This window comes from Oncorhynchus mykiss, chromosome 3 (genome assembly GCF_057628025.1).
Source record: "Oncorhynchus mykiss isolate SJ-2025 chromosome 3, ASM5762802v1, whole genome shotgun sequence".
NCBI lineage: Eukaryota > Metazoa > Chordata > Actinopteri > Salmoniformes > Salmonidae > Oncorhynchus > Oncorhynchus mykiss.
In genome coordinates, this window is record NC_143024.1 from 79,600,869 (window position 1) to 79,627,376 (window position 26,508).

The 26,508-nt window shown below is 39.9% G+C and overlaps 1 protein-coding gene, 1 long non-coding RNA gene and 1 pseudogene across 6 annotated transcripts; 1 reads left to right on the plus strand and 2 right to left on the minus strand.

Annotated features, from left to right (window-relative positions):
• Positions 1-1,921: 1,921 nt before the first annotated feature.
• Positions 1,922-21,721, minus strand: LOC118944713 (nectin-3-like). Of its 4 annotated transcripts, XM_090230221.1 has the most exons (9): positions 21,465-21,721; positions 21,085-21,166; positions 19,018-19,356; positions 15,019-15,324; positions 7,252-7,354; positions 6,899-7,053; positions 5,630-5,735; positions 5,472-5,502; positions 1,922-3,072 (listed from the first exon to the last, which is right to left on the minus strand). In XM_090230221.1, exons 2-9 carry the CDS (start codon positions 21,137-21,139, stop codon positions 2,953-2,955), a joined length of 1,215 nt encoding a protein of 404 aa, XP_090086347.1. In that variant the 5' UTR covers positions 21,140-21,166; positions 21,465-21,721; the 3' UTR covers positions 1,922-2,952. The 4 variants fall into 4 exon arrangements, with proteins under 4 accessions (XP_090086347.1, XP_090086349.1, XP_090086345.1 ...); XM_090230223.1 differs by lacking the exon at positions 15,019-15,324 and having other exon boundaries at positions 21,465-21,696; XM_090230219.1 differs by lacking the exon at positions 21,085-21,166 and having other exon boundaries at positions 21,465-21,600.
• On the minus strand, positions 7,462-9,829 carry LOC149984688 (uncharacterized). Its single transcript, XR_016494824.1, has 2 exons — positions 8,332-9,829; positions 7,462-8,050 (listed from the first exon to the last, which is right to left on the minus strand). It is a non-coding gene; the product is annotated as an uncharacterized LOC149984688 (long non-coding RNA).
• A 397-nt stretch (positions 21,722-22,118) lies between the features above and the next one.
• On the plus strand, positions 22,119-23,314 carry LOC149984689 (uncharacterized; annotated as a pseudogene). Its single transcript, XR_016494942.1, has 2 exons — positions 22,119-22,802; positions 23,298-23,314. The product of XR_016494942.1 is annotated as an uncharacterized LOC149984689 (transcript).
• The last annotated feature ends 3,194 nt before the right edge of the window (positions 23,315-26,508 follow it).

The window sequence follows — 26,508 nt, forward strand, 5'->3', positions numbered from 1 at the left end:
TAGGGAGGTCATACAGGCACGTGGAGGCCACACACACTACTGAGCCTCATTTTGACTTGTTTTAAGGACATTACATCAAAGTTGGATCAGGCTGTAGTGTGGTTTTCCACTTTAATTTTGAGTGTGACTTCAAATCCAGACCTCCATGGGTTGATAAATTTGATTTCCATTGATAATTTGTGTGATTTTGATGTCAGCACATTCAACTATGTAAAGAAAAAAGTATTTATTAAGAATATTTCATTCATTCAGATCAAGGATGTGTTATTTTAGTGTTTCCTTTATTTTTTTGAGCAGTGTATAAGGTCCCTCAGTCTAGCAGTGAATTTCAAACACAGATTGAACCACAAAGACCATGGAGGTTTTCCAATGACTTGCAAAGAAGGGCACCTATTGGTGGACGGGTAAAAAAAGCAGACACATTGAATATCCCTTTGAGCATGGTGAAGTTATTAATTACACTTTGGATGGTGTATAAATACACAGTCACTACAAAGATACAGGCGTCCTTCCTAACTCAGTTGCCGTAGTAGAGGAAGGAAACCGCTCAGGAATTTCACCATTAGGCCAATTGTGTTTTTGAAACAGTTAGAGTTTAGTGGTGTGATAGGAGAAAACTGAAGATGGATCAACAACATTGTAGTTACTCCACAATACTAACCTAAATGACAGAGTGAAAAGGAGAAAGCTTGTACAGAAAAAAATATTCCAAAAAATATTCCAAAATATGCATCATGTGCATCCTAAAGTGAAAAGAAATGTACTTTATGTCCTGAATACAAAGTATTATGTTATGGGCAAATCCAACACAAAACATCGCTGAGAACCACTCTTCATACTGTATTTCCAAGCATGGTGGTGGCTGCATCATGTTATGGGTATGCTTGTCATCGGCAAGGACTAGGGAGTTTTTTTTAAATAAAAATAAATGGAATAGAGCTAAGCACAGGCAGTGTCCTAGAGGAAAACCTGGTTCAGTCTGATTTCCAACAGATACTGGGAGACAAATTCCCATTCTAGCTGAACAATAACCTAAAACACAAGACAACATATACATTAGAGTTACTTACCAAGACGACATTACATGTTTGGGAGTGGCCTAGTTACAGTTTTTAGTTAAATTGCCTTGAAAATTGATGGTAAGACTTGAAAATGGCTGTCTAGCAATGATCAACAACCAACTTGACAGAGCTTAAAGAATTTTAATTATGTCCAAATATTGTACAATCCAGGTGTGCAATGCTCTTAGAGACTTACCCAGAAAGACACTGCTAAAGGTGATTATAGCATGTATTGACTTACGGGTGTGAATCCTGTCGTGGAAAATTGCAAGATTGTTTTAATGCTTGTAGGATTGTTATAATGCTTGTATTACATTATAATAGTTGTTACATTCGACAGAATAGAGTATTGTGTGTTTGTTCCACTGAAGATGGGCCCCTATGAGATTGCACTGACAGAGGAGATTTACGATGTCTTTGGGTAATAAAACCTAAAGAGAATTCCAGATAGTAAAGGTAATGTTTTTGTGCTATACCGTACCAGGGTGAGACGGGTTCCAGTTTGGAGTAGGAGGGGGCCAGACACTGGTCTTTACAATAAGAACTGTTGACACAGCAGTAACTGTCTGCAATGTTTTATAGATATTTTTCATACAAATCTTAACCTTTGTGAACTGTTCCTAAGATCTGTGGTTTGTCATGTAAGTTGAGAGGGGTGTATCTTGGCTATAAAAGATCTTTGTACTTTTCTGGTGGTACTTTTCAGTGGTTCATTAGAGATAGCTCTTGTTGACTTTCAATGATGCGCTATTGCAAAGCTTAATTATTAAAAAATATGTAGTTTAAGTATAACTCTGACTGGTGTGTAGTTTAACTCTCCTCATTTGGTAAAGCAGAAAAATGCCACAACAATCCTTATGTAAATGAGATATTTCTGTATTTCATTTACAATAAATATGCAAACATTTCAAGAAATATGTTTTCACTTTGTCATTATGGGTTATTATGTGTTGATGAGTGAGAATTTTTTTTTTTTAATCCATTTGAAATTCAGGCTGTAACAACAAAATATGGAATAAGTCAAGGGGTATGAATACTTCTGAATGCACCGTACATACATACTGTACATACATACATACATACAGGAGAGTTGTTATTCCCACTGAAGCAACAAAGACCCTTCACCATGATAAGGTGGAGTCCACGAGAGGGGAACAAAACTCTGAAACAAGGACCAGTACTGGGTGAAGCTGTGGTGGAGTCGAGGTTTCCAATGTCCTAGAAGACATTGTTCATTAGATGGTTGGAGAATGTGCAAATTCTAATTCAAATTTTATTTTTGTATTTTTTCTCCACAATTTTGTGGTATCCAATTGGTAGTTACAGTCTTGTCTCATCGCTGCAACTCCCGTACGGACTCAGGAGAGGCAAAGGCCAAGAGCCATGCGTCCTCTGAAACACAACAAAACCAAGCCACACTGCTTCTTGATACAATGCCTGCTTTACCCGGAAGCCAGCCACACCAATGTGTCAGAGGAAACACTGTACACCTGGCGACCGTGTCAGCGTGCATGCTCCCAGCCCGCCACAGGAGTCATTCTAGCACGATGGGAGAAGGACATCCCTGCCAGCCAAACCCTCCCCTAACCCGGCCAATTGTGCGCCACCCAATGGGTCTCCCGGTCGTGACAGAGCCTGTACTCGAACCAGGATCTCTAGTGCCTTAGACCACTGCGCCACTCGGGATAATGGGCCTATTCTTTGCAGATGGTTAGAACATTGGACAATGAGATTTCTGGCATTCACTTAAAACCTGTCCGCCGATTTCTTCGAGCTAACACAAATATACTTAATGAACAGACAATCTATAAAACATGAAAAACATTTGGAATAATACAAATTAAAAATAAAATGTTTCCAAAAAAACAAATAAGGTATATTGTTCCATACATCATGATACTTCTTCCTCTTCCTCAAGCTCCTTCCTGGTTTGGACAGTTGCAGTCAGAGTCATCTGCACCTTCCTCAACCTTGTCATGACTCCTCGTCTTGGAAGATACTTATATATAGTCTGGAATCAAACAGACATTATTACAGTATCATTACATAGAAACCAGTGGCTAATGAGAAACCTGATTCGTAAGTTTATTCACAAAAAAAATGGAGGACAGTGAAATACATATGTAGCAACTTAATTTGATCACCCAGTTGAGGGAACTGGAGAACTTCCCTGCAATGTAGGACATTTAACACTTGTAGTGTATTTGAGGTTTAACCTATTTAATCCCATTAGTCACAATAGTGACCGTAAAAAAACGTTTTCAGTTATAAGGTTTGAGAACAAGAGATTAAAAAAGTATGTTAACATAACGAGAGGACAAAGATTTTTGGTACACACCCTCTTTAAGGTGTCGAGTATTGATATATGCATTTGCAATTACTCTGTACTTTGTTCAGTGTGGTCATAGAATGAGTAAACATGTTGACGGCAACAATAGTGACCGGCAGGATAACACAGTGCATCCAGGTATAAACATACATAGTTCTTGTTCTATCTAACTTGTGTGAGAGCAAGATGTACATATAGGAAGAAACATAATACTGTACCACAAGAGAAAGATACACTTAGAGTGCATTTGCCATTCTGGTAAAATGCATTGTCTATTGTATAGGACAGGAAGCCAAAGTAAGGCCATGAGAGCATAGGACAGCTGGACATACCAAGGTCAGAGGGACATACAAAGGAGGGGGTCAGCCAAATGACCAACTGATGGACTATAGACATAGGGCATATATTTTTAGGACATGAACAGAAGAGACACAGTCTACTAGTCCTAATAAGGACAAGCCAAACATAAGGGGCCCATAGGATAAGATGGGCATGTATTATTTTTGGGACATGAAGAGGTCCTGTCACCATTATAACTTGACTGAAAGCAGATATGGGCGTTGTTGGGCGTGAACAAGCAGGATGCACAGATTGGGATATAATGGTGGCAGATGGACTGAGGGAAGTAACTTCATTTGCATGTGGGATGGACTCATATGTTGTATGTGTATAAATCAGAGCCAGTGCTCTGGAAAAGGGTGTGTTCCGCGGACCATCTAGGCTTCTGATATGTTTGTATTAAAAGCCTATATTGAATTCACAAGTTCTTGTAAGTGTTACATTTTGTAACGATCCTCCTCGACACTTGCTACTCTGTTCTTGCTTTTAGTTTCACTTTGAGTCAAGTTCTGGATATGTTGGATCTAGGTGACTGCCCAGACAAGGCATGCAACATTGCAGTTATCCCTCAAAATGAGAAAGATGCTGTACTCAGTGATTGTGATAGCGCTGGGTCAGATATGGACTATGAGGGGGAAACAGGCCATTTGCCAGCCAGGCTGTTGAATGCATATGCTGAACCTATGCAAACAGATCATGTGACAGGGACAACATTATCATTGATGACCAAACCCTCGCCATCCCCCCTCTCCCACCCACCACCCACCTCCACTGTTGATAATGAAGAGCCAAGGGCCTCTACCCGCTAGAGGGTCCAGTCAGAAGAGCCAAGGGCAAAGCTGCAGGTGGTCAAAAATAAAGATTGAGTGTTCAAACGGTCGAAGAGGCCAGCCACCGCTGTGATTCCAAAACACATAGTATACAGTCCAAATGCTGCAGAATGTGTCAATCAAAGCTGCCCCAACCCAATGGATGTTTTCCTACTAATGTATCCACCCACCTTAAGAGAGATCACCATTGAAATGTCCAACATCTACTCCACCCAGACCAAGAACAAGCAACTGTATGATAGTAGGTCGGACTGATTGTAGTTCAAAGTAGTGATGCACAAACTAATCGTGCGCTTGGTTCTGAAGCCTACCTCTATATATGTTCAGTGTAGGCCTCTACTTGAATGCATATTCTACAGGCTACCTCTATCCAAAATGTTACCTTTCTGTTCAGTGAATGAATCACACGACTGCTATTCAGTTGTTAGTGAATGTTGCACTAAAATGTCACAATGACAATGCTACAATGAATATTAGAATAAGGTAAAATGTTACAATATTAATGTTTCAATGCATGTTGCAATAAAGTAACAATGTATGTTACAATAAAGTTATTATTATTATTATTATTATCCAACCAGTTACAATTGTGACCGAACATAAAACACACGTTTTCACGTACTTTTCCATTAAAATGTAAAAAAAATATATGATTTGATTTCTAATGATACATGATTTGGATATTTTCATGTTCAGGATTAAATGGGTTAAAAATGCTTCTAAAGTTTGCAGTTTCCACAGAAATGTCAGATTAGATTTTCCTCATGAAAAATGTGTCAACCCTTACAAAAATGTCTATAATAATTTTCATAATAATTCACATTCCCTTTACTGAACGATTATTTTCCTGCTGTAGCAAACTGACTCAATTTAAGATCCTACATCTGTAACTAGTCACTACTCACAGCATACCTGTTCTGGTGCCTTGGCCACGAATGAACTCCTGGAAAATATAATCCAGGAAAAGAAAATATATTAACTTGAGCAAAATCAATATATGATCATCTAATGCAAATGCATTCTTTTCACAATGCAAAATCAGTTCAGAATATTACAGTAGTTGGTATTACCAAGGAAACTGTCCGTGTTTGTACCGGTACCACATGAGTGCAGCCGCAGCAACAATCAGACAGAGAATGACTAGAATGAGTAGAACCCAACAGGCAGCAGAGGTCTCTGTGAGGAGAGAGGGGATACAATTAATATAAGAAACAGTCTGTATTTATAATTACATGTAATCATGTTGCCCAAGCAACCATCATGGCTCCAATGCAAAAACTTTCCTGCAGAAAACAAAGAGACAAAGAAACAAAGAGATACCAGGTTATAAGACATGTACATATACAGTAAGAGATAAGTGTGTATTATGACCATCTTAGTAATGGCTATACAGTACCTTCCCATAGAAAGGGTAATGAGGCCATACATATGATTATCTCAGGTCGCTGGTAACCATCGCATTTCCCACCTGTAGCACACGCTCCAGCAGGTATATCTCTCTAGTCACCCCCAAAACCAATTCTTTCTTTGGCCGCCCCTCCTTCCAGTTCTCTGCTGCCAATGACTGGAACGAACTACAAAAATCTCTGAAACTGGAAACACTTATCTCCCTCACTAGCTTTAAGCACCAACTGTCAGAGCAGCTCACAGATTACTGCACCTGTACATAGCCCACCTATAATTTAGCCCAAACAACTACCTCTTTCCCTACTGTATTTTACTTATTTATTTATTTTGCTCCTTTGCACCCCATTATTTTTATTTCTACTTTGCACATTCTCCCATTGCAAATCTACAATTCCAGTGTTTTACTTGCTATATTGTATTTACTTTGCCACCATGGCCTTTTTGCCTTTACCTCCCTTATCTCACCTCATTTGCTCACAACGTATAGAGACTTGTTTATACTGTATTATTGACTGTATGTTTGTTTTACTCCATGTGTAACTCTGTGTCGTTGTATGTGTCGAACTGCTTTGCTTTATCTTGGCCAGGTCGCAATTGTAAATGAGAACTTGTTCTCAACTTGCCTACCTGGTTAAATAAAGGTGAAATAAAAAATAAATAAATAAAAATGATATTAACACATGCAGTGAAAGATAAGTGAACATCTGGCTCAACTTTGTTATCCATGCTACATCATATATGTGTATGCCAGGAATGCCAATATTGTTGCAGACAAATTTCCCTATGGGACAATAAAGTATTCAAACAATCAATCAATCATATAACAATTATAAGCATCTTATAAACCAGCATGAGCAACGAGTTAAGCAACCAGCATGAATAGTGTGTGTGTGTGTGTGTGTGTGTGTCTCACTCTCTCAGGTGCTTCTCACCAGAGGATGTGTGTACATAGAGGGAGCCAGTTGCTCGTCCGTAGGGGTTGGAGGCCTCACAGACATAGAGACCATTCAGCTCAGAGTTGAGACTGAAGAGGTGCAGTATGTCTCCCTCTGCTCTCACTGAAGACCCAGGCCATGGCTGGACCACTCTGGGAGAGAGAGAGAGAGAGAGAGGAGGAGAAGGGCTTTGTGTGAGTGTGTGTGAGATAGGCAAAGGCATAATTTGACTACCAGCATAATATATGAACATACTGAAGCTGCAAGATAATCTGTTTCATATGTTTAAACAAGTGTACCTAACATTTACATTTAAACTGGTTTGAACTAGTTTACATAGGAGTCAGTACCTGCTCCAGGTGTAGTTGGGGTGTGGGTTGCTGTCTGCTACACATAGGAAGACTATGGCTTTAGAGGCCTCACTAAGGGTAATGTTCACTGACTGAGGTGGATCTGAGAGAGAGAGAAATGGTTACAGTTACTGCAGATATAGAATGTAAATAGACCTACACACTCATACCAAGACAAACCCATAACAATGACACTACAGGCTCTGAGCAGTGGGCAGGGGTGAAACTTTAATCCACAGATGAGGCAACACTAAATCAAATCAAAATCAAATCAAAATGATTTATATAGCCCTTCTTACATCAGCTGATATCTCAAAGTGCTGTACAGAAATCCAGCCTAAAACCCCAAACAGCAAGCAATGCAGGCGTAGAAGCACGGTGGCTAGGAAAAACTCCCTAGAAAGGCCAAAACCTAGGAAGAAACCTAGAGAGGAACCAGGCTATGTGGGGTGGCCAGTCCTCTTCTGGCTCTGCCGGGTGGAGATTTATAACAGAACATGGCCAAGATGTTCAAACGTTCATAAATGACCAGCATGGTCAAATAATAATAATCACAGTAGTTGTTGGCTTTTCATAGCCGATCATTAAGAGTATCTCTACCACTCCTGCTGTCTCTAGAGAGTTGAAAACAGGTCTGGGACAGGTAGCACGTCCGGGGGAACAGGTCAGGATTCCATAGCCACAGGCAGAACAGTTGAAACTGGAGCAGCAGCACGGTCAGGTGGGGACAGCAAGGAGTCAGTCATCATGACAGGTAGTCCTGAGGCATGGTACTAGGGCTGGTCCTAGGGCTCAGGTCCTCCGAGAGAAAGAGAGAATTAGAGAGAGCATACTTAAATTCACACAGGACACCGGATAAGACAGGATAAGTACTCCAGATATAACAGACTGACCCTAGCCCCCCGACACAAACTACTGCAGCATAAATACTGGAGGCTGAGACAGGAGGGGTCAGGAGACACTGTGGCCCCATCCGATGATACCCCTGGACAGGGCCAAACAGGAAGGATATAACCCCACCCACTTTGCCAAAGCACAGCCCCCACACCACAAGAGGAATATCTTCAACCACCAACTTACCATCCTGAGACAAGGCCGAGTATAGCCCACAAAGATCTCCGCCACGGCACAATCCAAGGGGGGACACCAAACCAGACAGGAAGATCACATCAGTGACTCAACCCACTCAAGTGACGCACCCCTCCTAGGGACGGCATGAAAGAGCACCAGTAAGCCAGTGACTGACATGTTGACCCTGTAATAGGGTTAGAGGCAGAGAATCCCAGTGGAGAGAGGGGAACCGGCCAGGCAGAGACAGCAAGGGCGGTTCATTGCTCCAGAGCCTTTCCGTTCACCTTCACACTACTGGGCCAAACTACACTCAATCATATGACCCACTGATGAGATGAGTCTTCAATAAAGACTTAATGAGGAAAACTGTTTGAAAGTTTCTGTCGGCTGAATGAGCGACACCGGTTGAGCATTCCTACAGCATTTTCCTCCAGAAACCGTGAGAAAGTTGTCCGGCTGCGGGGACCATGCGAGGGGATTTATACTAACGTTACTATCTGTACTTACTGGTGGCACAGACGCCGTTTCATCCTTTCCTACACTTAAATTACCCTTGCATAACAATTGTGTCTGAAGCTGGACTTGCAGTTCAGCTATCCTCACCGTAAGGCGATTGTTCTCCTGTATATTATGAGTACAGCGACTGCAATTAGAAGGCATCATGTTAATGTTACTATTTAGCTTCGGCTGTTCGAGGTCCTGACGAACCATGTCCAGATAAAGCGTCCGGAGTGAAAAAGTTAATGAAAAAAATTTGAGTGAGGGAAAAACTAAAAATATAAACGGTAATTAAAAAGTAAAAAACGTAAAGTTGTCAGGTAGGTAGCAAAATAAGGTTAAAAACACCCCTCTCTAAGAATTGTTTGTTTGTGAACCTGGTCTTCCTTCATTTCAGTTTGATAGATTAGTTACAGTAGAGCAGCAGTACAATGAAAGCGTGTAAAGGTCCATACCACTTGTGTGCCTCAGTGGATGTCTATAGTCTAGGCCAGTGGTAGTAGAATATATTTACAGTGAATGTCTATAGTGTAGGACAGTTCTAGTAGAATATATTTACAGTGAATGTCTATAGTCTAGGCCAGTGGTAGTAGAATATATTTACAGTGGATGTCTATAGTGTAGGATAGTGGTAGTAGAATATATTTACAGTGGATGTCTATGGTCTAGGCCAGTGGTAGTAGAATATATTTACAGTGGATGTCTATAGTCTAGGCCAGTGGTAGTAGAATATATTTACAGTGAATGTCTATAGTGTAGGACAGTTCTAGTAGAATATATTTACAGTGGATGTCTATAGTCTAGGCCAGTGGTAGTAGAATATATTTACAGTGAATGTCTATAGTCTAGGCCAGTGGTAGTAGAATATATTTACAGTGAATGTCTATGGTGTAGGACAGTGGTAGTAGAATATATTTACAGTGGATGTTTATAGTGTAGGACAGTGGTAGTAGAATATATTTACAGTGGATGTCTATAGTGTAGGACAGTGGTAGTAGAATATATTTACAGTGGATGTTTATAGTGTAGGACAGTGGTAGTAGAATATATTTACAGTGAATGTCTATAGTGTAGGACAGTTCTAGTAGAATATATTTACAGTGGATGTCTATAGTCTAGGCCAGTGGTAGTAGAATATATTTACAGTGGATGTCTATAGTCTAGGCCAGTGGTAGTAGAATATATTTACAGTGGATGTCTATAGTGTAGTACAGTTCGAGTAGAATATACTTACAGTGGATGTCTATAGTGTAGTACAGTTCTAGTAGAATATACTTACAGTGGATGTCTATAGTCTAGGCCAGTGGTAGTAGAATATACTTACAGTGAATGTCTATAGTGTAGTACAGTTCTAGTAGAATATACTTACAGTGGATGTCTATAGTGTAGTAGTTCTAGTAGAATATATTTACAGTGGATGTCTATAGTGTAGTACAGTTCTAGTAGAATATACTTACAGTGGATGTCTATAGTCTAGGCCAGTGGTAGTAGAATATATTTACAGTGGATGTCTATAGTGTAGTACAGTTCTAGTAGAATATACTTACAGTGAATGTCTATAGTGTAGTACAGTTCTAGTAGAATATACTTACAGTGAATGTCTATAGTGTAGGACAGTGGTAGTAGAATATACTTACAGTGAATGTCTATAGTCTAGGCCAGTGGTAGTAGAATATATTTACAGTGGATGTCTATAGTCTAGGCCAGTGGTAGTAGAATATATTTACAGTGGATGTCTATGGTGTAGTACAGTTCTAGTAGAATATACTTACAGTGGATGTCTATGGTGTAGTACAGTTCTAGTAGAATATACTTACAGTGGATGTCTATGGTGTAGTACAGTTCTAGTAGAATATACTTACAGTGGATGTCTATAGTGTAGTACAGTTCTAGTAGAATATATTTACAGTGGATGTCTATAGTGTAGGACAGTGGTAGTAGAATATATTTACAGTGGATGTCTATGGTGTAGTACAGTTCTAGTAGAATATACTTACAGTGGATGTCTATAGTGTAGGACAGTGGTAGTAGAATATATTTACAGTGGATGTTTATAGTGTAGGATAGTGGTAGTAGAATATATTTACAGTGAATGTCTATAGTGTAGGACAGTGGTAGTAGAATATATTTACAGTGGATGTCTATAGTGTAGTACAGTGGTAGTAGAATATATTTACAGTGGATGTCTATAGTGTAGTACAGTGGTAGTAGAATATATTTACAGTGGATGTCTATAGTGTAGTACAGTGGTAGTAGAATATATTTACAGTGGATGTTTATAGTGTAGGACAGTGGTAGTAGAATATACTTACAGTGGATGTCTATAGTGTAGGACAGTGGTAGTAGAATATATTTACAGTGGATGTCTATAGTGTAGGACAGTGGTAGTAGAATATATTTACAGTGGATGTCTATGGTGTAGTACAGTAATAGTAGAATATACTTACAGTGGATGTCTATAGTGTAGTACAGTGGTAGTAGAATATATTTACAGTGAATGTATATAGTCTAGGCCAGTGGTAGTAGAATATATTTACAGTGAATGTCTATAGTGTAGGACAGTGGTAGTAGAATATATTTACAGTGAATGTCTATAGTGTAGGACAGTGGTAGTAGAATATATTTACAGTGAATGTCTATAGTCTAGGACAGTGGTAGTAGAATATATTTACAGTGAATGTCTATAGTGTAGGACAGTGGTAGTAGAATATATTTACAGTGAATGTCTATAGTCTAGGACAGTGGTAGTAGAATATATTTACAGTGAATGTCTATAGTCTAGGCCAGTGGTAGTAGAATATATTTACAGTGAATGTCTATAGTCTAGGCCAGTGATAGTAGAATATATTTACAGTGAATGTCTATAGTGTAGGACAGTGGTAGTAGAATATATTTACAGTGAATGTCTATAGTCTAGGCCAGTGGTAGTAGAATATATTTACAGTGAATGTCTATAGTGTAGGACAGTGGTAGTAGAATATATTTACAGTGAATGTATATAGTCTAGGCCAGTGGTAGTAGAATATATTTACAGTGGATGTCTATAGTGTAGGACAGTGGTAGTAGAATATATTTACAGTGAATGTATATAGTCTAGGCCAGTGGTAGTAGAATATATTTACAGTGAATGTCTATAGTCTAGGCCAGTGGTAGTAGAATATATTTACAGTGAATGTCTATAGTCTAGGCCAGTGGTAGTAGAATATACTTACAGTGAATGTCGGAGGACCTGAGCCGTAGGACCATGGCCCAGGAATACCTGACATGATGACTCCTTGCTGTCCACAGTCCACCTGACCGTGCTGCTGCTCCAGTTTAAACTGTTCTGCCTTATTATTATTATTATTCGACCATGCTGGTCATTTATGAACATTTGAACATCTTGGCCATGTTCTGTTATAATCTCCACCCGGCACAGCCAGAAGAGGACTGGCCACCCCACATAGCCTGGTTCCTCTCTAGGTTTCTTCCTAGGTTTTGGCCTTTCTAGGGAGTTTTTCCTAGCCACTGTGCTTCTACACCTGCATTGCTTGCTGTTTGGGGTTTTAGGCTGGGTTTCTGTACAGCACTTTGAGATATCAGCTGATGTACGAAGGGCTATATAAATACATTTGATTTGATTTGAATGTCTATGGTCTAGGCCAGTGGTAGTAGAATATACTCACAGTGGATGTCTATGGTCTAGGCCAGTGGTAGTAAAATATACTTACAGTGGATGTCTATGGTCTAGGCCAGTGGTAGTAGAATATATTTACAGTGAATGTCTATAGTGTAGGACAGTGGTAGTAGAATATATTTACAGTGAATGTCTATAGTCTAGGCCAGTGGTAGTAGAATATATTTACAGTGAATGTCTATAGTCTAGGCCAGTGGTAGTAGAATATATTTACAGTGAATGTCTATAGTGTAGGACAGTGGTAGTAGAATATATTTACAGTGAATGTCTATAGTGTAGGACAGTGGTAGTAGAATATATTTACAGTGAATGTCTATAGTCTAGGCCAGTGGTAGTAGAATATATTTACAGTGAATGTCTATAGTCTAGGCCAGTGGTAGTAGAATATATTTACAGTGAATGTCTATAGTGTAGGACAGTGGTAGTAGAATATATTTACAGTGAATGTCTATAGTCTAGGCCAGTGGTAGTAGAATATATTTACAGTGAATGTCTATAGTCTAGGCCAGTGGTAGTAGAATATATTTACAGTGAATGTCTATGGTCTAGGCCAGTGGTAGTAGAATATATTTACAGTGAATGTCTATAGTCTAGGCCAGTGGTAGTAGAATATATTTACAGTGAATGTCTATAGTGTAGGACAGTGGTAGTAGAATATATTTACAGTGAATGTATATAGTCTAGGCCAGTGGTAGTAGAATATATTTACAGTGAATGTCTATAGTCTAGGCCAGTGGTAGTAGAATATATTTACAGTGAATGTCTATGGTCTAGGCCAGTGGTAGTAGAATATATTTACAGTGAATGTCTATAGTCTAGGCCAGTGGTAGTAGAATATATTTACAGTGAATGTCTATAGTCTAGGCCAGTGGTAGTAGAATATATTTACAGTGAATGTCTATAGTCTAGGCCAGTGGTAGTAGAATATATTTACAGTGAATGTCTATGGTCTAGGCCAGTGGTAGTAGAATATATTTACAGTGAATGTCTATAGTCTAGGCCAGTGGTAGTAGAATATATTTACAGTGAATGTCTATGGTCTAGGCCAGTGGTAGTAGAATATATTTACAGTGAATGTCTATGGTCTAGGCCAGTGGTAGTAGAATATATTTACAGTGAATGTCTATAGTCTAGGCCAGTGGTAGTAGAATATATTTACAGTGATTGTCTATAGTCTAGGCCAGTGGTAGTAGAATATATTTACAGTGAATGTCTATAGTCTAGGCCAGTGGTAGTAGAATATATTTACAGTGAATGTCTATGGTCTAGGCCAGTGGTAGTAGAATATATTTACAGTGAATGTCTATAGTCTAGGCCAGTGGTAGTAGAATATATTTACAGTGAATGTCTATGGTCTAGGCCAGTGGTAGTAGAATATATTTACAGTGAATGTCTATGGTCTAGGCCAGTGGTAGTAGAATATATTTACAGTGAATGTCTATAGTCTAGGCCAGTGGTAGTAGAATATATTTACAGTGAATGTCTATAGTCTAGGCCAGTGGTAGTAGAATATATTTACAGTGAATGTCTATAGTCTAGGCCAGTGGTAGTAGAATATACTTACAGTGGATGTCTATAGTGTAGGACAATGGTAGTAGAATATATTTACAGTGGATGTCTATAGTGTAGTACAGTTCTAGTAGAATATACTTACAGTGGATGTCTATAGTCTAGGACAGTGGTAGTAGAATATATTTACAGTGAATGTCTATGGTCTAGGCCAGTGGTAGTAGAATATATTTACAGTGAATGTCTATAGTCTAGGCCAGTGGTAGTAGAATATATTTACAGTGAATGTATATAGTCTAGGCCAGTGGTAGTAGAATATATTTACAGTGAATGTCTATAGTCTAGGCCAGTGGTAGTAGAATATATTTACAGTGAATGTCTATAGTCTAGGCCAGTGGTAGTAGAATATACTTACAGTGAATGTCGGAGGACCTGAGCCGTAGGACCATGGCCCAGGAATACCTGACATGATGACTCCTTGCTGTCCACAGTCCACCTGACCGTGCTGCTGCTCCAGTTTAAACTGATCTGCCTTATTATTATTATTATTATTATTATTTGACCATGCTGGTCATTTATGAACATTTGAACATCTTGGCCATGTTCTGTTATAAATCTCCACCCGGCAGAGCCAGAAGAGGACTGGCCACCCCACATAGCCTGGTTCCTCTCTAGGTTTCTTCCTAGGTTTTGGCCTTTCTAGGGAGTTTTTCCTAGCCACTGTGCTTCTACACCTGCATTGCTTGCTGTTTGGGGTTTTAGGCTGGGTTTCTGTACAGCACTTTGAGATATCAGCTGATGTACGAAGGGCTATATAAATAAATTTGATTTGATTTGAATGTCTATGGTCTAGGCCAGTGGTAGTAGAATATACTCACAGTGGATGTCTATGGTCTAGGCCAGTGGTAGTAAAATATACTCACAGTGGATGTCTATGGTCTAGGACAGTGGTAGTAGAATATACTGACAGTGGATGTCTATAGTGTAGGACAGTGGTAGTAGAAAATATTTACAGTGGATGTTTATGTTGTAGTTGTAGGTCTTCTCTGTTGCCAGGGCAGACTGGTTGACCACACACTGGACCCGCTGATGATTGGCTGCCTTGGTTGGTACCCCGAGCAGGTGGCTGAGTACTGTGGTGGTTCCGTTGGCGTGCTGGGTGAAGTTAGTCACTGTCCTCAACAAACTGCCAAATGCACCCGTCTTCCACCTCACTTCTGCCTGTGGCTTGGCACCAGCAGCCACGCAGGTTGCCAAGACAACCTCATTCTCCCCAATGACAGGAGCAACATCAACTGTCACACTCACTACTGGAGGAACTATGACCAGAAAACAAACCAACAGAGAACATGAACAAGTCAATTATTATAAACGTGGAACTATCCATGAAAAAACTACCAAACACACACGCACAGCCCGTCATGTGAAACTTATTCAAATGCTCATGTCACATGACCAACAAACTTTAAATGAACCCTTTCATGTTCTCTATCTGGCCAATTGCAATATACAACATTAGTAGCTATACATTTACTGTATTGTAGGTTTGGTCAAATCCAGTTAATAGGTTTTAGCTCACCCTGATGAGGTATTAAGTTTCACACATCACTAAAGCTGTTACTCATTTTCAGCAGTTCCACTGAAAAGCAATCACTGCCCGGTGATTATGCCGTTAAGGGATGCTGTATATAGTGGTGTATATATTCCAACATCTGTTCCACCATTAGGTAAACTATTAATGCCTGTGCTCTCCTGGTTACAGCTTGAGTAAGGGGATACACTCTTAGGAAAAAGGCACTAAATGCAACAATATAGTGTTCTTTGGTTTGTCCCCATATGGGAACCCTTCTTGGTGCTAGGTAGAACCCTTGGAAGAGGGTTACAACCCTCTATGTAGACTGCTTCCATAGAAGGCTGCTTTCATGTACTGTCATACACCAGATGTGCAGTGAAATGTGTTTTTTATAGGGTCAGCCATAGTAGTACAGAACCACTGGAAATTAGGGTTAAGTGTTTTGCTCAAGCGCACATCAGATTTTTCACCTTGTTGGCTCAGGTATTCAAACCAGCTACCTTTTCGGTTACAGGCCCAATGCTCTAACTGCTAGGCTACCTGCCGCCCAAGAAACCTTATATCTTTGAAGGAATCCTCCTAGAACCCTCTGAACGCTTCCACAATCTGAAAATAAGAATGTGTTCTTAATTGACTTTCCTAATTAAAAGACTAAGGAGTAAAAAAATAAAAAATAAATCGGCGCCCAAAAATACCGATTTCCGATTGTTATGAAAACTTTAACTCGGCCCAAATTAAAATCGGCCATTCCGATTAATCGGTCGACCTCTAAAATGTACTATTAATTTGTCCGTCTGTATATTTCCAGACATGACATACAGTTGAAGTCAGAAGTTTACATACACCATAGCCAAATACTTTTTAACTCAGTTTTTTTTACAATTCCTGACATTTAATTATAGTAACAATTCCCTATCTAAACTCAGCTAGGATCACCACGTTATTTTAAGGATGTGAAATGTCAGAATAATAGTAGAGAGAATCATTTATATCTGCTTTTATTTCTTTCATCACATTCCCAGTGGGTCAGAAGTTTACATAATCTCAATTAGTATTTGGTAGCATTGCCTTTAAATTGTTTCACTTGGGTCAAACGTGTTGGGGAGCCTTCCACAATAAGTTGTTTGAATTTTGGCCCATTCCTCCTGACAGAGCTGGTGTAACTGAGTCAGGTTTGTAGGCCTCCTTGCACGCACCCACTTTTTCAGTTCCACCCACAATTTTTCTATGGGATTGAGGTCAGGGCTTTGTGTTGGTCACTCCAATACCTTTACTTTGTTGTCCTTATTAAGCCATTTTGCCACAACTTTGGAAGTATGCTTGGGGTCATTGTCCATTTAGAAGACCCATTTGTGACCAAGCTTTAACTTATGTCTTGAGATGTTGCCTCAATATATCCACATAATTTTCCTACCTCATGATGCCATCTATTCCCTCCTGCAGCAAAGCACCCCCACAACATGATGCTGCCACCCCTGTGCTTCACGGTTGGGATGGTGTTCTTCGGCTTGCAAGCCTCCCCCTTATCCTCCAAACATAACAATTGTCTTTATGGCCAAACAGTTCTTTTTTTGTTTCATCAGACCAGAGGACGTTTCTCCAAAAAGTACGATCTTTGTTCCCATGTGCAGTTGCAAACCGTAGTCTGGCTTTTTTATGGCGGTTCTGGAGCAGTGGCTTCTTCCTTGCTGAGCGGCCACAGGTTATTTCGATATAGGACTCGTTTTACTGTGGATATAGATACTTTGTACCTGTTTCCTCCAGCATCTTCACAATGTCCTTTGCTGTTGTTCTGGGATTGATTTGCACTTTTCCCACCAAAGTACGTTCATCTCTAGGAGACAGAACGTGTCTCCTTCCAGAGCGGTATGACGGCTGCGTGGTCCCATGGTGTTTATACTTGTTCATCGGTACAAACAATTGTTCACGTGGTACCTTCAGGCGTTTGGAAATTGCTCCAAAGGATGAACCAGACTTGTTGATGTCTACATTTTCTTTGAGGTTTTGGCTGATTTCTTTTTATTTTCCCATGATGTCAATCAAAGAGGCACTGAGTTTGAAGGTAGGCCTTGAAATACATCCAAAGGTACACCTCCAATTGACTCAAATTATGTAATTTAGCCTATCAGAAGCTACTAAAGCCATGACATAATTTTCTGGAATTTTCCAAGCTGTTTAAATGCAGTCAACTTAGTGTATGTAAACTTCTGACCCACTGTTGTGAATTTTATGAATAATGACTAAATGATGTGTACATTTAACGTAGAACTATAACTAACAGAATACTACCCTGTCACTGTATGATTGTATGCAACTTAATAGAATCATAAAACTAAATCTAATGTGTGTAGTTTTAGTCAAGAATTAGAACAAGGACTTTCTGTTCCTTTTTAGTATGTAAGCAGGGTGCAAGTGTGAAATGGAGCTTTCATCAGACAAGCTGGACTACTGTGTTCCTTACAGGACATTCTGTCCCCACCCAGGGAGGGGAGAGACCTTGGGCTTGTAGTAGATTGTTTAACAGGTGGCAGACAATGTATGAGTAGGAGAAGACTTGTGAACTATGTTGCCATTGTATCTGAGAGGAGGGACATTTATGATGAAATGTGAGGTATAGACCAATGTACCGGAAATTATAAGGAGAGGTCTCTAAATAAACATTCCTGACAATTGTAGCTGGGCCTCCGCCTGATTCATTCCAACCAGTTTCCTACAAATTCTGGGTATCAGGCTGAGTAATCAATTCAAATGGGTTTGTGAACACTGAGAACATAATTCTCGTGACACCCACTGGAATGGTGATACTGTGAATTATAAGTGAAATAATCGGTCTGTAAACAATTGTTGGAAAAATTACTTGTGTCGTGCACAAAGTAGATGTCCTAACCGACTTGCCAAATCTATAGTTTGTTAACAAGAAATTTGTGGAATGGTTGAAAAACGATTTTTAATGACTCCAACCTAAGTGTATGTAAATATCTGACGTCAACTGTATGAGGGTGCAATGAGATACCCGGTGGGTTGGACAGTACTCTTCTCATCAATTATCTTTAAACAGAACTTTTACTCAAAAGCTGGAAATAAGCCAATCCTCCATCTTTCACGAAATGGAAAGTTCAAATGCTTTATACATTTTTAAAAATTGAAAGCGTGGTTGACGGAGAAACAAAACTGTGCAGTTTCAAGCCATGTGGCAGAAAGTGTTGCGTGTGCTGAAAATAGGGGTTGGTCAATAGTGGGTGTGCTGTAGATGTTTGTATGATGTTTGTATGTGTCAGTTTTGTTATGTTGATAAAATATTAAATCAAATCTTGTAAAAAAAAAATTAAAAAAATGTACCAACCAACTTTTTAGCTGTTGAGTGTTGGTTATCACACGCAGTCTTTCTAGACTTCAAAAGTAGAAACAGTGATGCAAAGAGTGAAGGAAGAGTACTTACCAAGCACAGTCAGAGGTATCTCTGTAGTGTATGCTCCACTGGGGAAAACACTGAAGATACATGTGAAGATGCCTTCATCAAGCAGTCTGACAGCTGTTATTCTAATAGAGCCAAGATTTTCTGATGGGTTCCCAATAAACTGGACTCTATCTGCCAATCCATTTGGTGCAATAACCCCATTTTTATAGATCAGCAGCAAATGACGTTTCTGTGTTTCTTCCGCAGTACTTTTCTGCCATGTTATCTGTTCGAGGTCCTCAGTTGTCTCTATCAGTCTGCAGGATAAGTCCACATCCTCCCCCTGTACCACAGTCCACCATCCTCCAATCACACGTGTACCTAAAGAGAAAACACAAGCCAAAAATACAGTCCAAAAGATACCTGTAGAATAGATGTTTGTGAACTCTAATAAACATAGACAAGACCATTATCAGTATTTAGCTGTGCTTATGAACTATGAAATCCTATTGATGCTGAAATGTGGCTATTGCAAAAACATTTGTCCATTTGGACAGCCATAGTCAGAGGAGATGGCTAAAGCACGCACTGATCTGGGTCCAGTCTAGGCTGAAACTATTTAGTGAATATGTTATTAGAATAATAAGCCAAAAGCCCTGACTCTATTCTAACTGTCACGGCTTTCTTCCTGCGAAGGAGAGGCGGACCAAAACGCAGCGTGGTTGAAGTTCATGGTTCTTTAATAAGAGACACTTAACATGAACAAACTACAAAACAATAAACGTGAAAACCGAAACAGTCCTAACTGGTGCATAAAACACAAAGACAGGAAACAATCACCCACAAAATACCCAAAGAATATGGCTGGCTAAATATGGTTCCCAATCAGAGACAACAATAAACACCTGCCTCTGATTGAGAACCAATCCAGGCAACCATAGACTTACCTAGACACCTAAAAGAACACAACCCCATGTTGGATTCTGTATTTTACATTATAACCATTAGCATATATATGATTAAATATTATCTGATGTTGGTTGTGTGAGGTGTCTGCATTTGTGCACTGGAGCATCATTATGAGATTAAACAACTGCTTGCAACTTGCCTGTTTGTATGTGACAAGAACTGAGTAACATGGTGTGACCTGCATGTTGCAAAACTGTAGATAACAGCCCAGCAGATGCTTTGTCCTTGTGTTTGTATGTTACAATATTGAGCACATGGTGTGACTTGCTGTATCTTACAAAGTTGTGATAGCGAGGGGTGGTCTTCACGAGGTTTAACTGAGATGGAAAAATACTGAACAACACAATAGCAGAAACTGAGCAACTGTTATAACTAGGGGGTGATACCAGAACAGTAAGGATCTATACATCGACGGAGGGAGGACGCCAAGAAGCGCCAAGAGGCGGGGACCCGCCTGAGCGCCTGCAATAAGGGGAACAAGTTTAAACCACGCCCAGCCTCTACTGTGATAGGCCAACAGACGGGTTGGAACTATGTGTATCACAGTATAAAGAATACTGTTTACATACATCCTATCAGTTCTCTGTTCTGCCCTGCGTGGTATTACAGTGAGCCCGTATATACGAAAGTTGCATTTGCCATTTATTACTTAGCTAATAAAAAATACATAGTATACAATCGGTGACTCATTGTTATATTTATCTTGATACCAGATTCGAATTTACGCAACTCTAACACCCATAAATCTACAAAAAACCATAGACAAGATAAAAACACATAAATCACCGATGTCACACCCTGGCCTAACAAAAATAATAAAGAAAACAAAGATAACTAAGGCCAGGGCGACACTAACACTTAATCAAGAGTAAGATATTCAAGACATTCCTAGATACTTGTGCATGCTCAGCATGTCTCAAAACATACTGAGTTAAAAACATCGTAAACATAATGATTTAAAAACATAGTAAAAATACTGAGCTAATGTGTGTGCCTTATCGTACCCTAAAAGTACCAGGACTGCAATTTAATGGTGGGGCTTTGTGGTTGTTATTGTCCTTGCATTGTGTCAACATTAAAAGAGAGAAAAAAACATGCACTCAAAAGTATGGCATTTTATGACATCAATCGGAAACCTACTTTCTGTATTCCTCTGGACGATGAGTAGAATCACACAGCACAGCTTCCGTAACATGCTTTGTTCTTCTCATTGCTAGGGTCACTACGTAAAATGTAATAATATCATTACATTACATTTTGAGGTTGGCGTTTTGTAATGAGGACCTATTAATTGTTTTATGTACGACAGTTATGTAGGCTAAGCTACATCGAATGTTAAAGTATGTTGAATACAATGCTAATTATTCGAGCAATGGTCTGCAATCATTACTCCTTGATGGAGACTATTCACGTCTTGCAAAGTAGCCTACACCGTATTACAAAAATCAACAAACAGTCCTACATTGGTCAGTAATAATGGAAGTAAACAGATGCAACAGTAAATGTAATAGGCCACAAACCTTTGTTGAACGTAAGTTCTTCTGCTGAAGCAGCCGACACCGTTTGTGCTGCCAGAAAACGCTCCAGTAGGAAAACGCTTATTCGCTTCGAATCGACTGCGTCATTGCATCTCTGCTGCATCACATTTTGCGCAGCTAGGCAACTATACTGATGCCGGTACCTTTTGCAAATGGTCGCATGCAGTTGGGCACATGGAGGAGAGAATCATTTTCGCAGTATCCTCAAAACCGTGTATTTTTGACAGAGCTGCTGACAGCTACAAAAAAAACAAAATGCTGCTTGGAGACAAGTGTCCACGATAGTAGGATTGCCAGGTCAGTTTAGTAGTGATGTTGTGCTAGATGTGGCTAGTTAGCTAGCTAGCTAACCTAGCCAATGAGGTGTGTGTGAAATAAATAGTCAAATAAATTATGCTAGTTACTACCCATGATACCTTTACCAAATAATCATGTTTGAAAGAGTGTGAGTGTGTATGCTAGATAAATAGTAATAGAAATGGTAGATACTACTGTACCCCTGATAATTTGGTCAGATAACCGTGTGTGTCTGTGTACAGTAGGTGACATGTCCATGATAGCTATCTAATAACTATAGTTATGCTAGGTAATGGTTTGGCTTATCATGTTCATGTCTATGTAGAAAAAAACTGTAGGAGGAAGTGGAGAGGACTCAGGGACAGGTATCAGAGAGAGAGAAGGGCAGAGAAAGAGAAGAAGAGGTCTGGGTCAGCAGCTTCAGGTCAGCAGCCTTGGCGCTTCTGCCACATTCTTTTCTGGATCCATTTATTGTGCCTATGGCAACGAGTGGCAATTTTACAGATAGACCCTCTAATACGTCATCCACAAGTGTTGTTGCCACCGGTGCATCAAGACCCTCAACGTCACCTACAAATGCGACCATCACCTCCACCGGTGGAGTGAGACCCTCTACAACATCATCCACGAGTATGACCACCACTGGTGCAGCCATGGAAGATGATGAAATGGAGGAAGAACCTCTGGATCTAGGACCACCTGAGATTATTATGAACCTCACGGAAGTGACCACTGAGGACCTTGTTGAACAGGATGTGGCCGTGGAGAGAAACAGAGAGTGAAACGACGAGGAACAACGTCACACCAGGCGTCATCGGAGGTACCAGCCCCCAGATCCACTCAACTAATTTCAGCAGAGGCTCCTCCAAGCCGTCGAGAGGGATGCAGCCCAACCTGATGCTCACAGGAAGGAGGATGAATAGACCCTCTTTGCCATGAGCCTGGTGCCAACACTGAAGAGGCTGCCTCAGCAAAGAAAAGCAGCAGTCAAGGTTAAAATGCTTTTCGAAGCCGAGTTCAATGGTACGTTTTCTTTCTCTCCACATCACAGCAAGTGTGCGACAGTGAAGTAAAGTAGGTCATTTTTACAGTATAGTCATGTAGGTTAATTGGTATTTCAGATCAAAGTATTAATATGAGGCAAATGTATATCAAATCAAATCAAATTTATTTATATAGCCCTTCGTACATCAGCTGATATCTCAAAGTGCTGTACAGAAACCCAGCCTAAAACCCCAAACAGCAAGCAATGCAGGTGTAGAAGTATAGCTGTTGTTTCTGGGTTAGAAAATATCCTAAAACAGTTTGCTGTCGAAATATCTGCCTGTCATATTCATCTTTTGATCTGAAATACAAATTCCATGAGTAAACAGCAAGTATTACCAACTTTACCACACTGTTCCTATATTTATGCGACTAACTACACTATGCAAGCAGTATTTAGTTAACATAAATCTCACCTTTTATGGTGTAATATTATGTTAAGCTTGTATGTGTTGTTTTTCTCTTCCCTTTCAGAAATGGAGTCAATTTAGCCGACCAGCTCACAGGAAGGACAGGAAGAGGACAGGAGTTGTCTGGCTGTTGTTTTGACCTCCCTCGTTGTACCTTTCTTTTCACACACGTCAGTTCTGTTTAAATTCAGTCAATTCATAAAGTCATTTGTTTATAAAGTCTTAGGATAGCATTCATTATTAGTGTTACATACATTTCTGAATTGAAACTCATACGGAGTTTTCACAGATGCTCTTGTTGGTCTCTTACGAGACTAAAGGTGAATATTTCTTTCATTTAAAACCACTTGAAAACCAGGGTGTTGAAACTGTTTGTGAAGTTATGTTCCATCGACTGGTCCATGACGTCCAGAGGCCACTTGTTTGTTTAGCTGTGTTATGGCTACATATTATTCCCTTTTTCCCAGAGAATGAGACACACACACACTCTCCTCTCTGTACCTCGGATCTCCAGTGCCCTGCCCTCTCTCTCTTTATGGCCATGTCTGTAGTTCCCCTACTACGTCTAGGCTTTATGAGTAGTCCCTGTATCGGTCTGCAGTTGTGCCAAAATACATGCTCTTGCTGTTCTCTTACAGATTACAGGCTACACATTCATAAAAAATAAAAATAAAAATGTACACGCACGCACACACCTCTTTCAATAGTTTTATTTTTTTAAACATTTTTAGAACACACATACCTGTCATGTTCTTTCCTGTACTTGAATACTTATTAAATTATAATGTTTTCATAGTCAGTTGTTTATTAATATCTAATTTAGACTTAATCTGCTTATTTCTTCCCTACACCTTTGCTGATCTAAGACAAGATGAAAGTAAAAACATCCAGCGTAGGGCCTCATGAGGTTGGGTCTTAAAGGGAAGGCCTCATCGCCGACGAAGACGTGGGGAACAGGTCAAGGGTCTTCAGCCCCAGGGAGTGATGCAGGTAATGGAATATCCAGGGTGCCATCCTGAAGTGCCTGGCCAAAGGCAGAGTCTCGGAGGGTCCCGCCATCACTTCCCTTGCCGTAAGCACCAACATCGACAACACGGAAACAGTAGATGGCATCTACTACAGCCAAGAGTACAACTGAATATGTACCCTTGTAGTTGTAGAATTGTGAACCTGAGCACGGTGGAGCCTGGATTACTACATGTTTCCCGTCAATGGAGCCAAGACAGTTGGGGAAATTCCACCTCTCCAGGAACTCGGCAGCGATGGCCCTCCAGTCTTCCTCCTTGGGGACAGGCATGTATTCACCAGCCAGACAGTCCCAAATGGCTTGCGCCACAGAGGGGACAATGCCTGCCACCGTGGACCGTCCAACTCGGAAGCTGAATCCTATGGTCCTGTAGGAGTCCCCTGTCGCCAAGAATCTAAAATATAATTAAAAATAATGATCAATAATGTGTATAACCTGAATTCCACCCACATATTATATCTACTCATATAGCTACCTCATTACTGTTTATTATGCTTTACTAATTAGATTGTAATACTCATCAACCATCATTAACAATGCCTTGAAACAGTACAATTCAGTCTATGACTATATCAATAAACTGTAGTCCAGGCCAACTCTACTCTTAGAAAGAATGGTACTATCTACTTAAAAGGGTTCTCTGGCTGTCCCCATAGGAGATCCCTTTTAGGTTCCAGGTAGTACCCCTTTTGGTTCCAAGTAGAACCCTATTGGGGTTCATGTATTAAGTATTATACCTGGAACCAAAAATGGTTATCCTATGGGGAAAGCAGAAGGACACTTTTGGAACCTTTTTCTCTAAGAGTGTATGTGAGTCCAATAAGAATGTAATGAATGACTGTAACTGTCTTGAACAACAATGGGTCCTGGAGAAGACTAGCCTACCTTCATCAGGGCAGAAGGCACCTTTCTTTTCATTTGGGAACATTGCATAAATAAAAAAAGGATTATAAACCAACTTTGGGAAAAGTTGTAGTCCCAATGAACATTCTGTAAAAGTGCATCTGATGTCAAATAGGGACTATTAACTAGAGCCCTTTAGCTAGCTAGGTTGCACATAAAAACAATGTGTCAAATATCAATCAATTATGGTATCAAAGGCTTTAAAAATGTACTAGAATGTAGCTTACCGAAGACAAATCGGCAGGCGTTCAACTGGGCTGATGGACTCTGTTATATAAATATTCATACACATAGCTCATATAAACAAAGACATTCCGTCGTAAGAACACATACACCCAGCCATAAGACTGACCCCCTTTTCCTTATATAAACACACATCTCATCTCCCTCTAACTGGCTGGTCCCAAGAGCAAAGAACTTTTGCTGTGCACCAATGGGGCCCGCTCTGGCTAGAGCAAGGCCCGCCTCCAACCCTCCGACCAGTCAAGAAGACCGAAACGACAAGACTCCACCTACTTTATTCTATGTATAAAAATGTATGTAACCATTGTATAGGCCTCTTTTTCACCTGGCTCCTTGCCGAGTTATGTGAACTAGGTCCGTGCACGTAAAACTGCGGGACAAGATATCTCTGACTCATTAAAACTGTCTTTTGTTACAACTGAAATCCACTCTGTCCAGCGTCCGTGATTTGGTCTCAACTCTCCAGTATTTGAACACTAACAAAATTGGTAGCAGAGGATGGTTGTTCTTGAATTCGATCTATTATAAGTTAGTGTGAGAGGACGAGACTGATCACGGCTAAAAAATCAGACGGAAGAGTGACTTCCCCAGCCATTCATCTTGCCTCAGGAAATCTGATCGGAGCGCTCTATATAAAGGTGAGCAGAGCCCGTTATATCGAAATCTGCATATTGTATTATAGCCTAAACCAAATTTTGATCAGAAAGTACTGGGCGTGAGTATGAATCGGTGCCCAAATTTTTACATAAGAACCTAAGACATTGATCGGGGAGATCTTGTTTTGCTCGTTTTTATTTTTTATTTGTATTTTTATTTTTTATCAATTGGCCTATTATTAGAAGTGTAGTATGCATGTAAAAGTTCCTATTAAATAAGTGCTTACTGTTTAATTGGTTGTGTTTAGAAGTGTAGTATGCACGTAAAAGTTCCTATTGAATAAGTTCTAAACTGTTTAATTGGTTGTGTTTAGAGATTTAGTTAATTAATAGATCGACTGAATCTGCATGTAAAATATCCTATTGAATGAGTTGTAAACTGTTTAATTGGTTATGTTAGAGGTGTAGTCGAATAGATATAGGATATGTAAGTTTGGCCTTCCACA

Coding starts and splice junctions, on each gene's coding strand:
- LOC118944713 (XM_090230219.1), bottom strand. CDS start 21,585: ATGCAGCAGAGATGCAATGACGCAGTCGATTCGAAGCGAATAAGCGTT. Junction 19,357..21,464: donor AGAACTTACGTTCAACAAAG/GTTTGTGGCCTA, acceptor TTTTCTCTTTAG/GTACACGTGTGATTGGAGGA. Junction 5,736..6,898: donor CTATGTACACACATCCTCTG/GTGAGAAGCACC, acceptor CTCTCCTCACAG/AGACCTCTGCTGCCTGTTGG.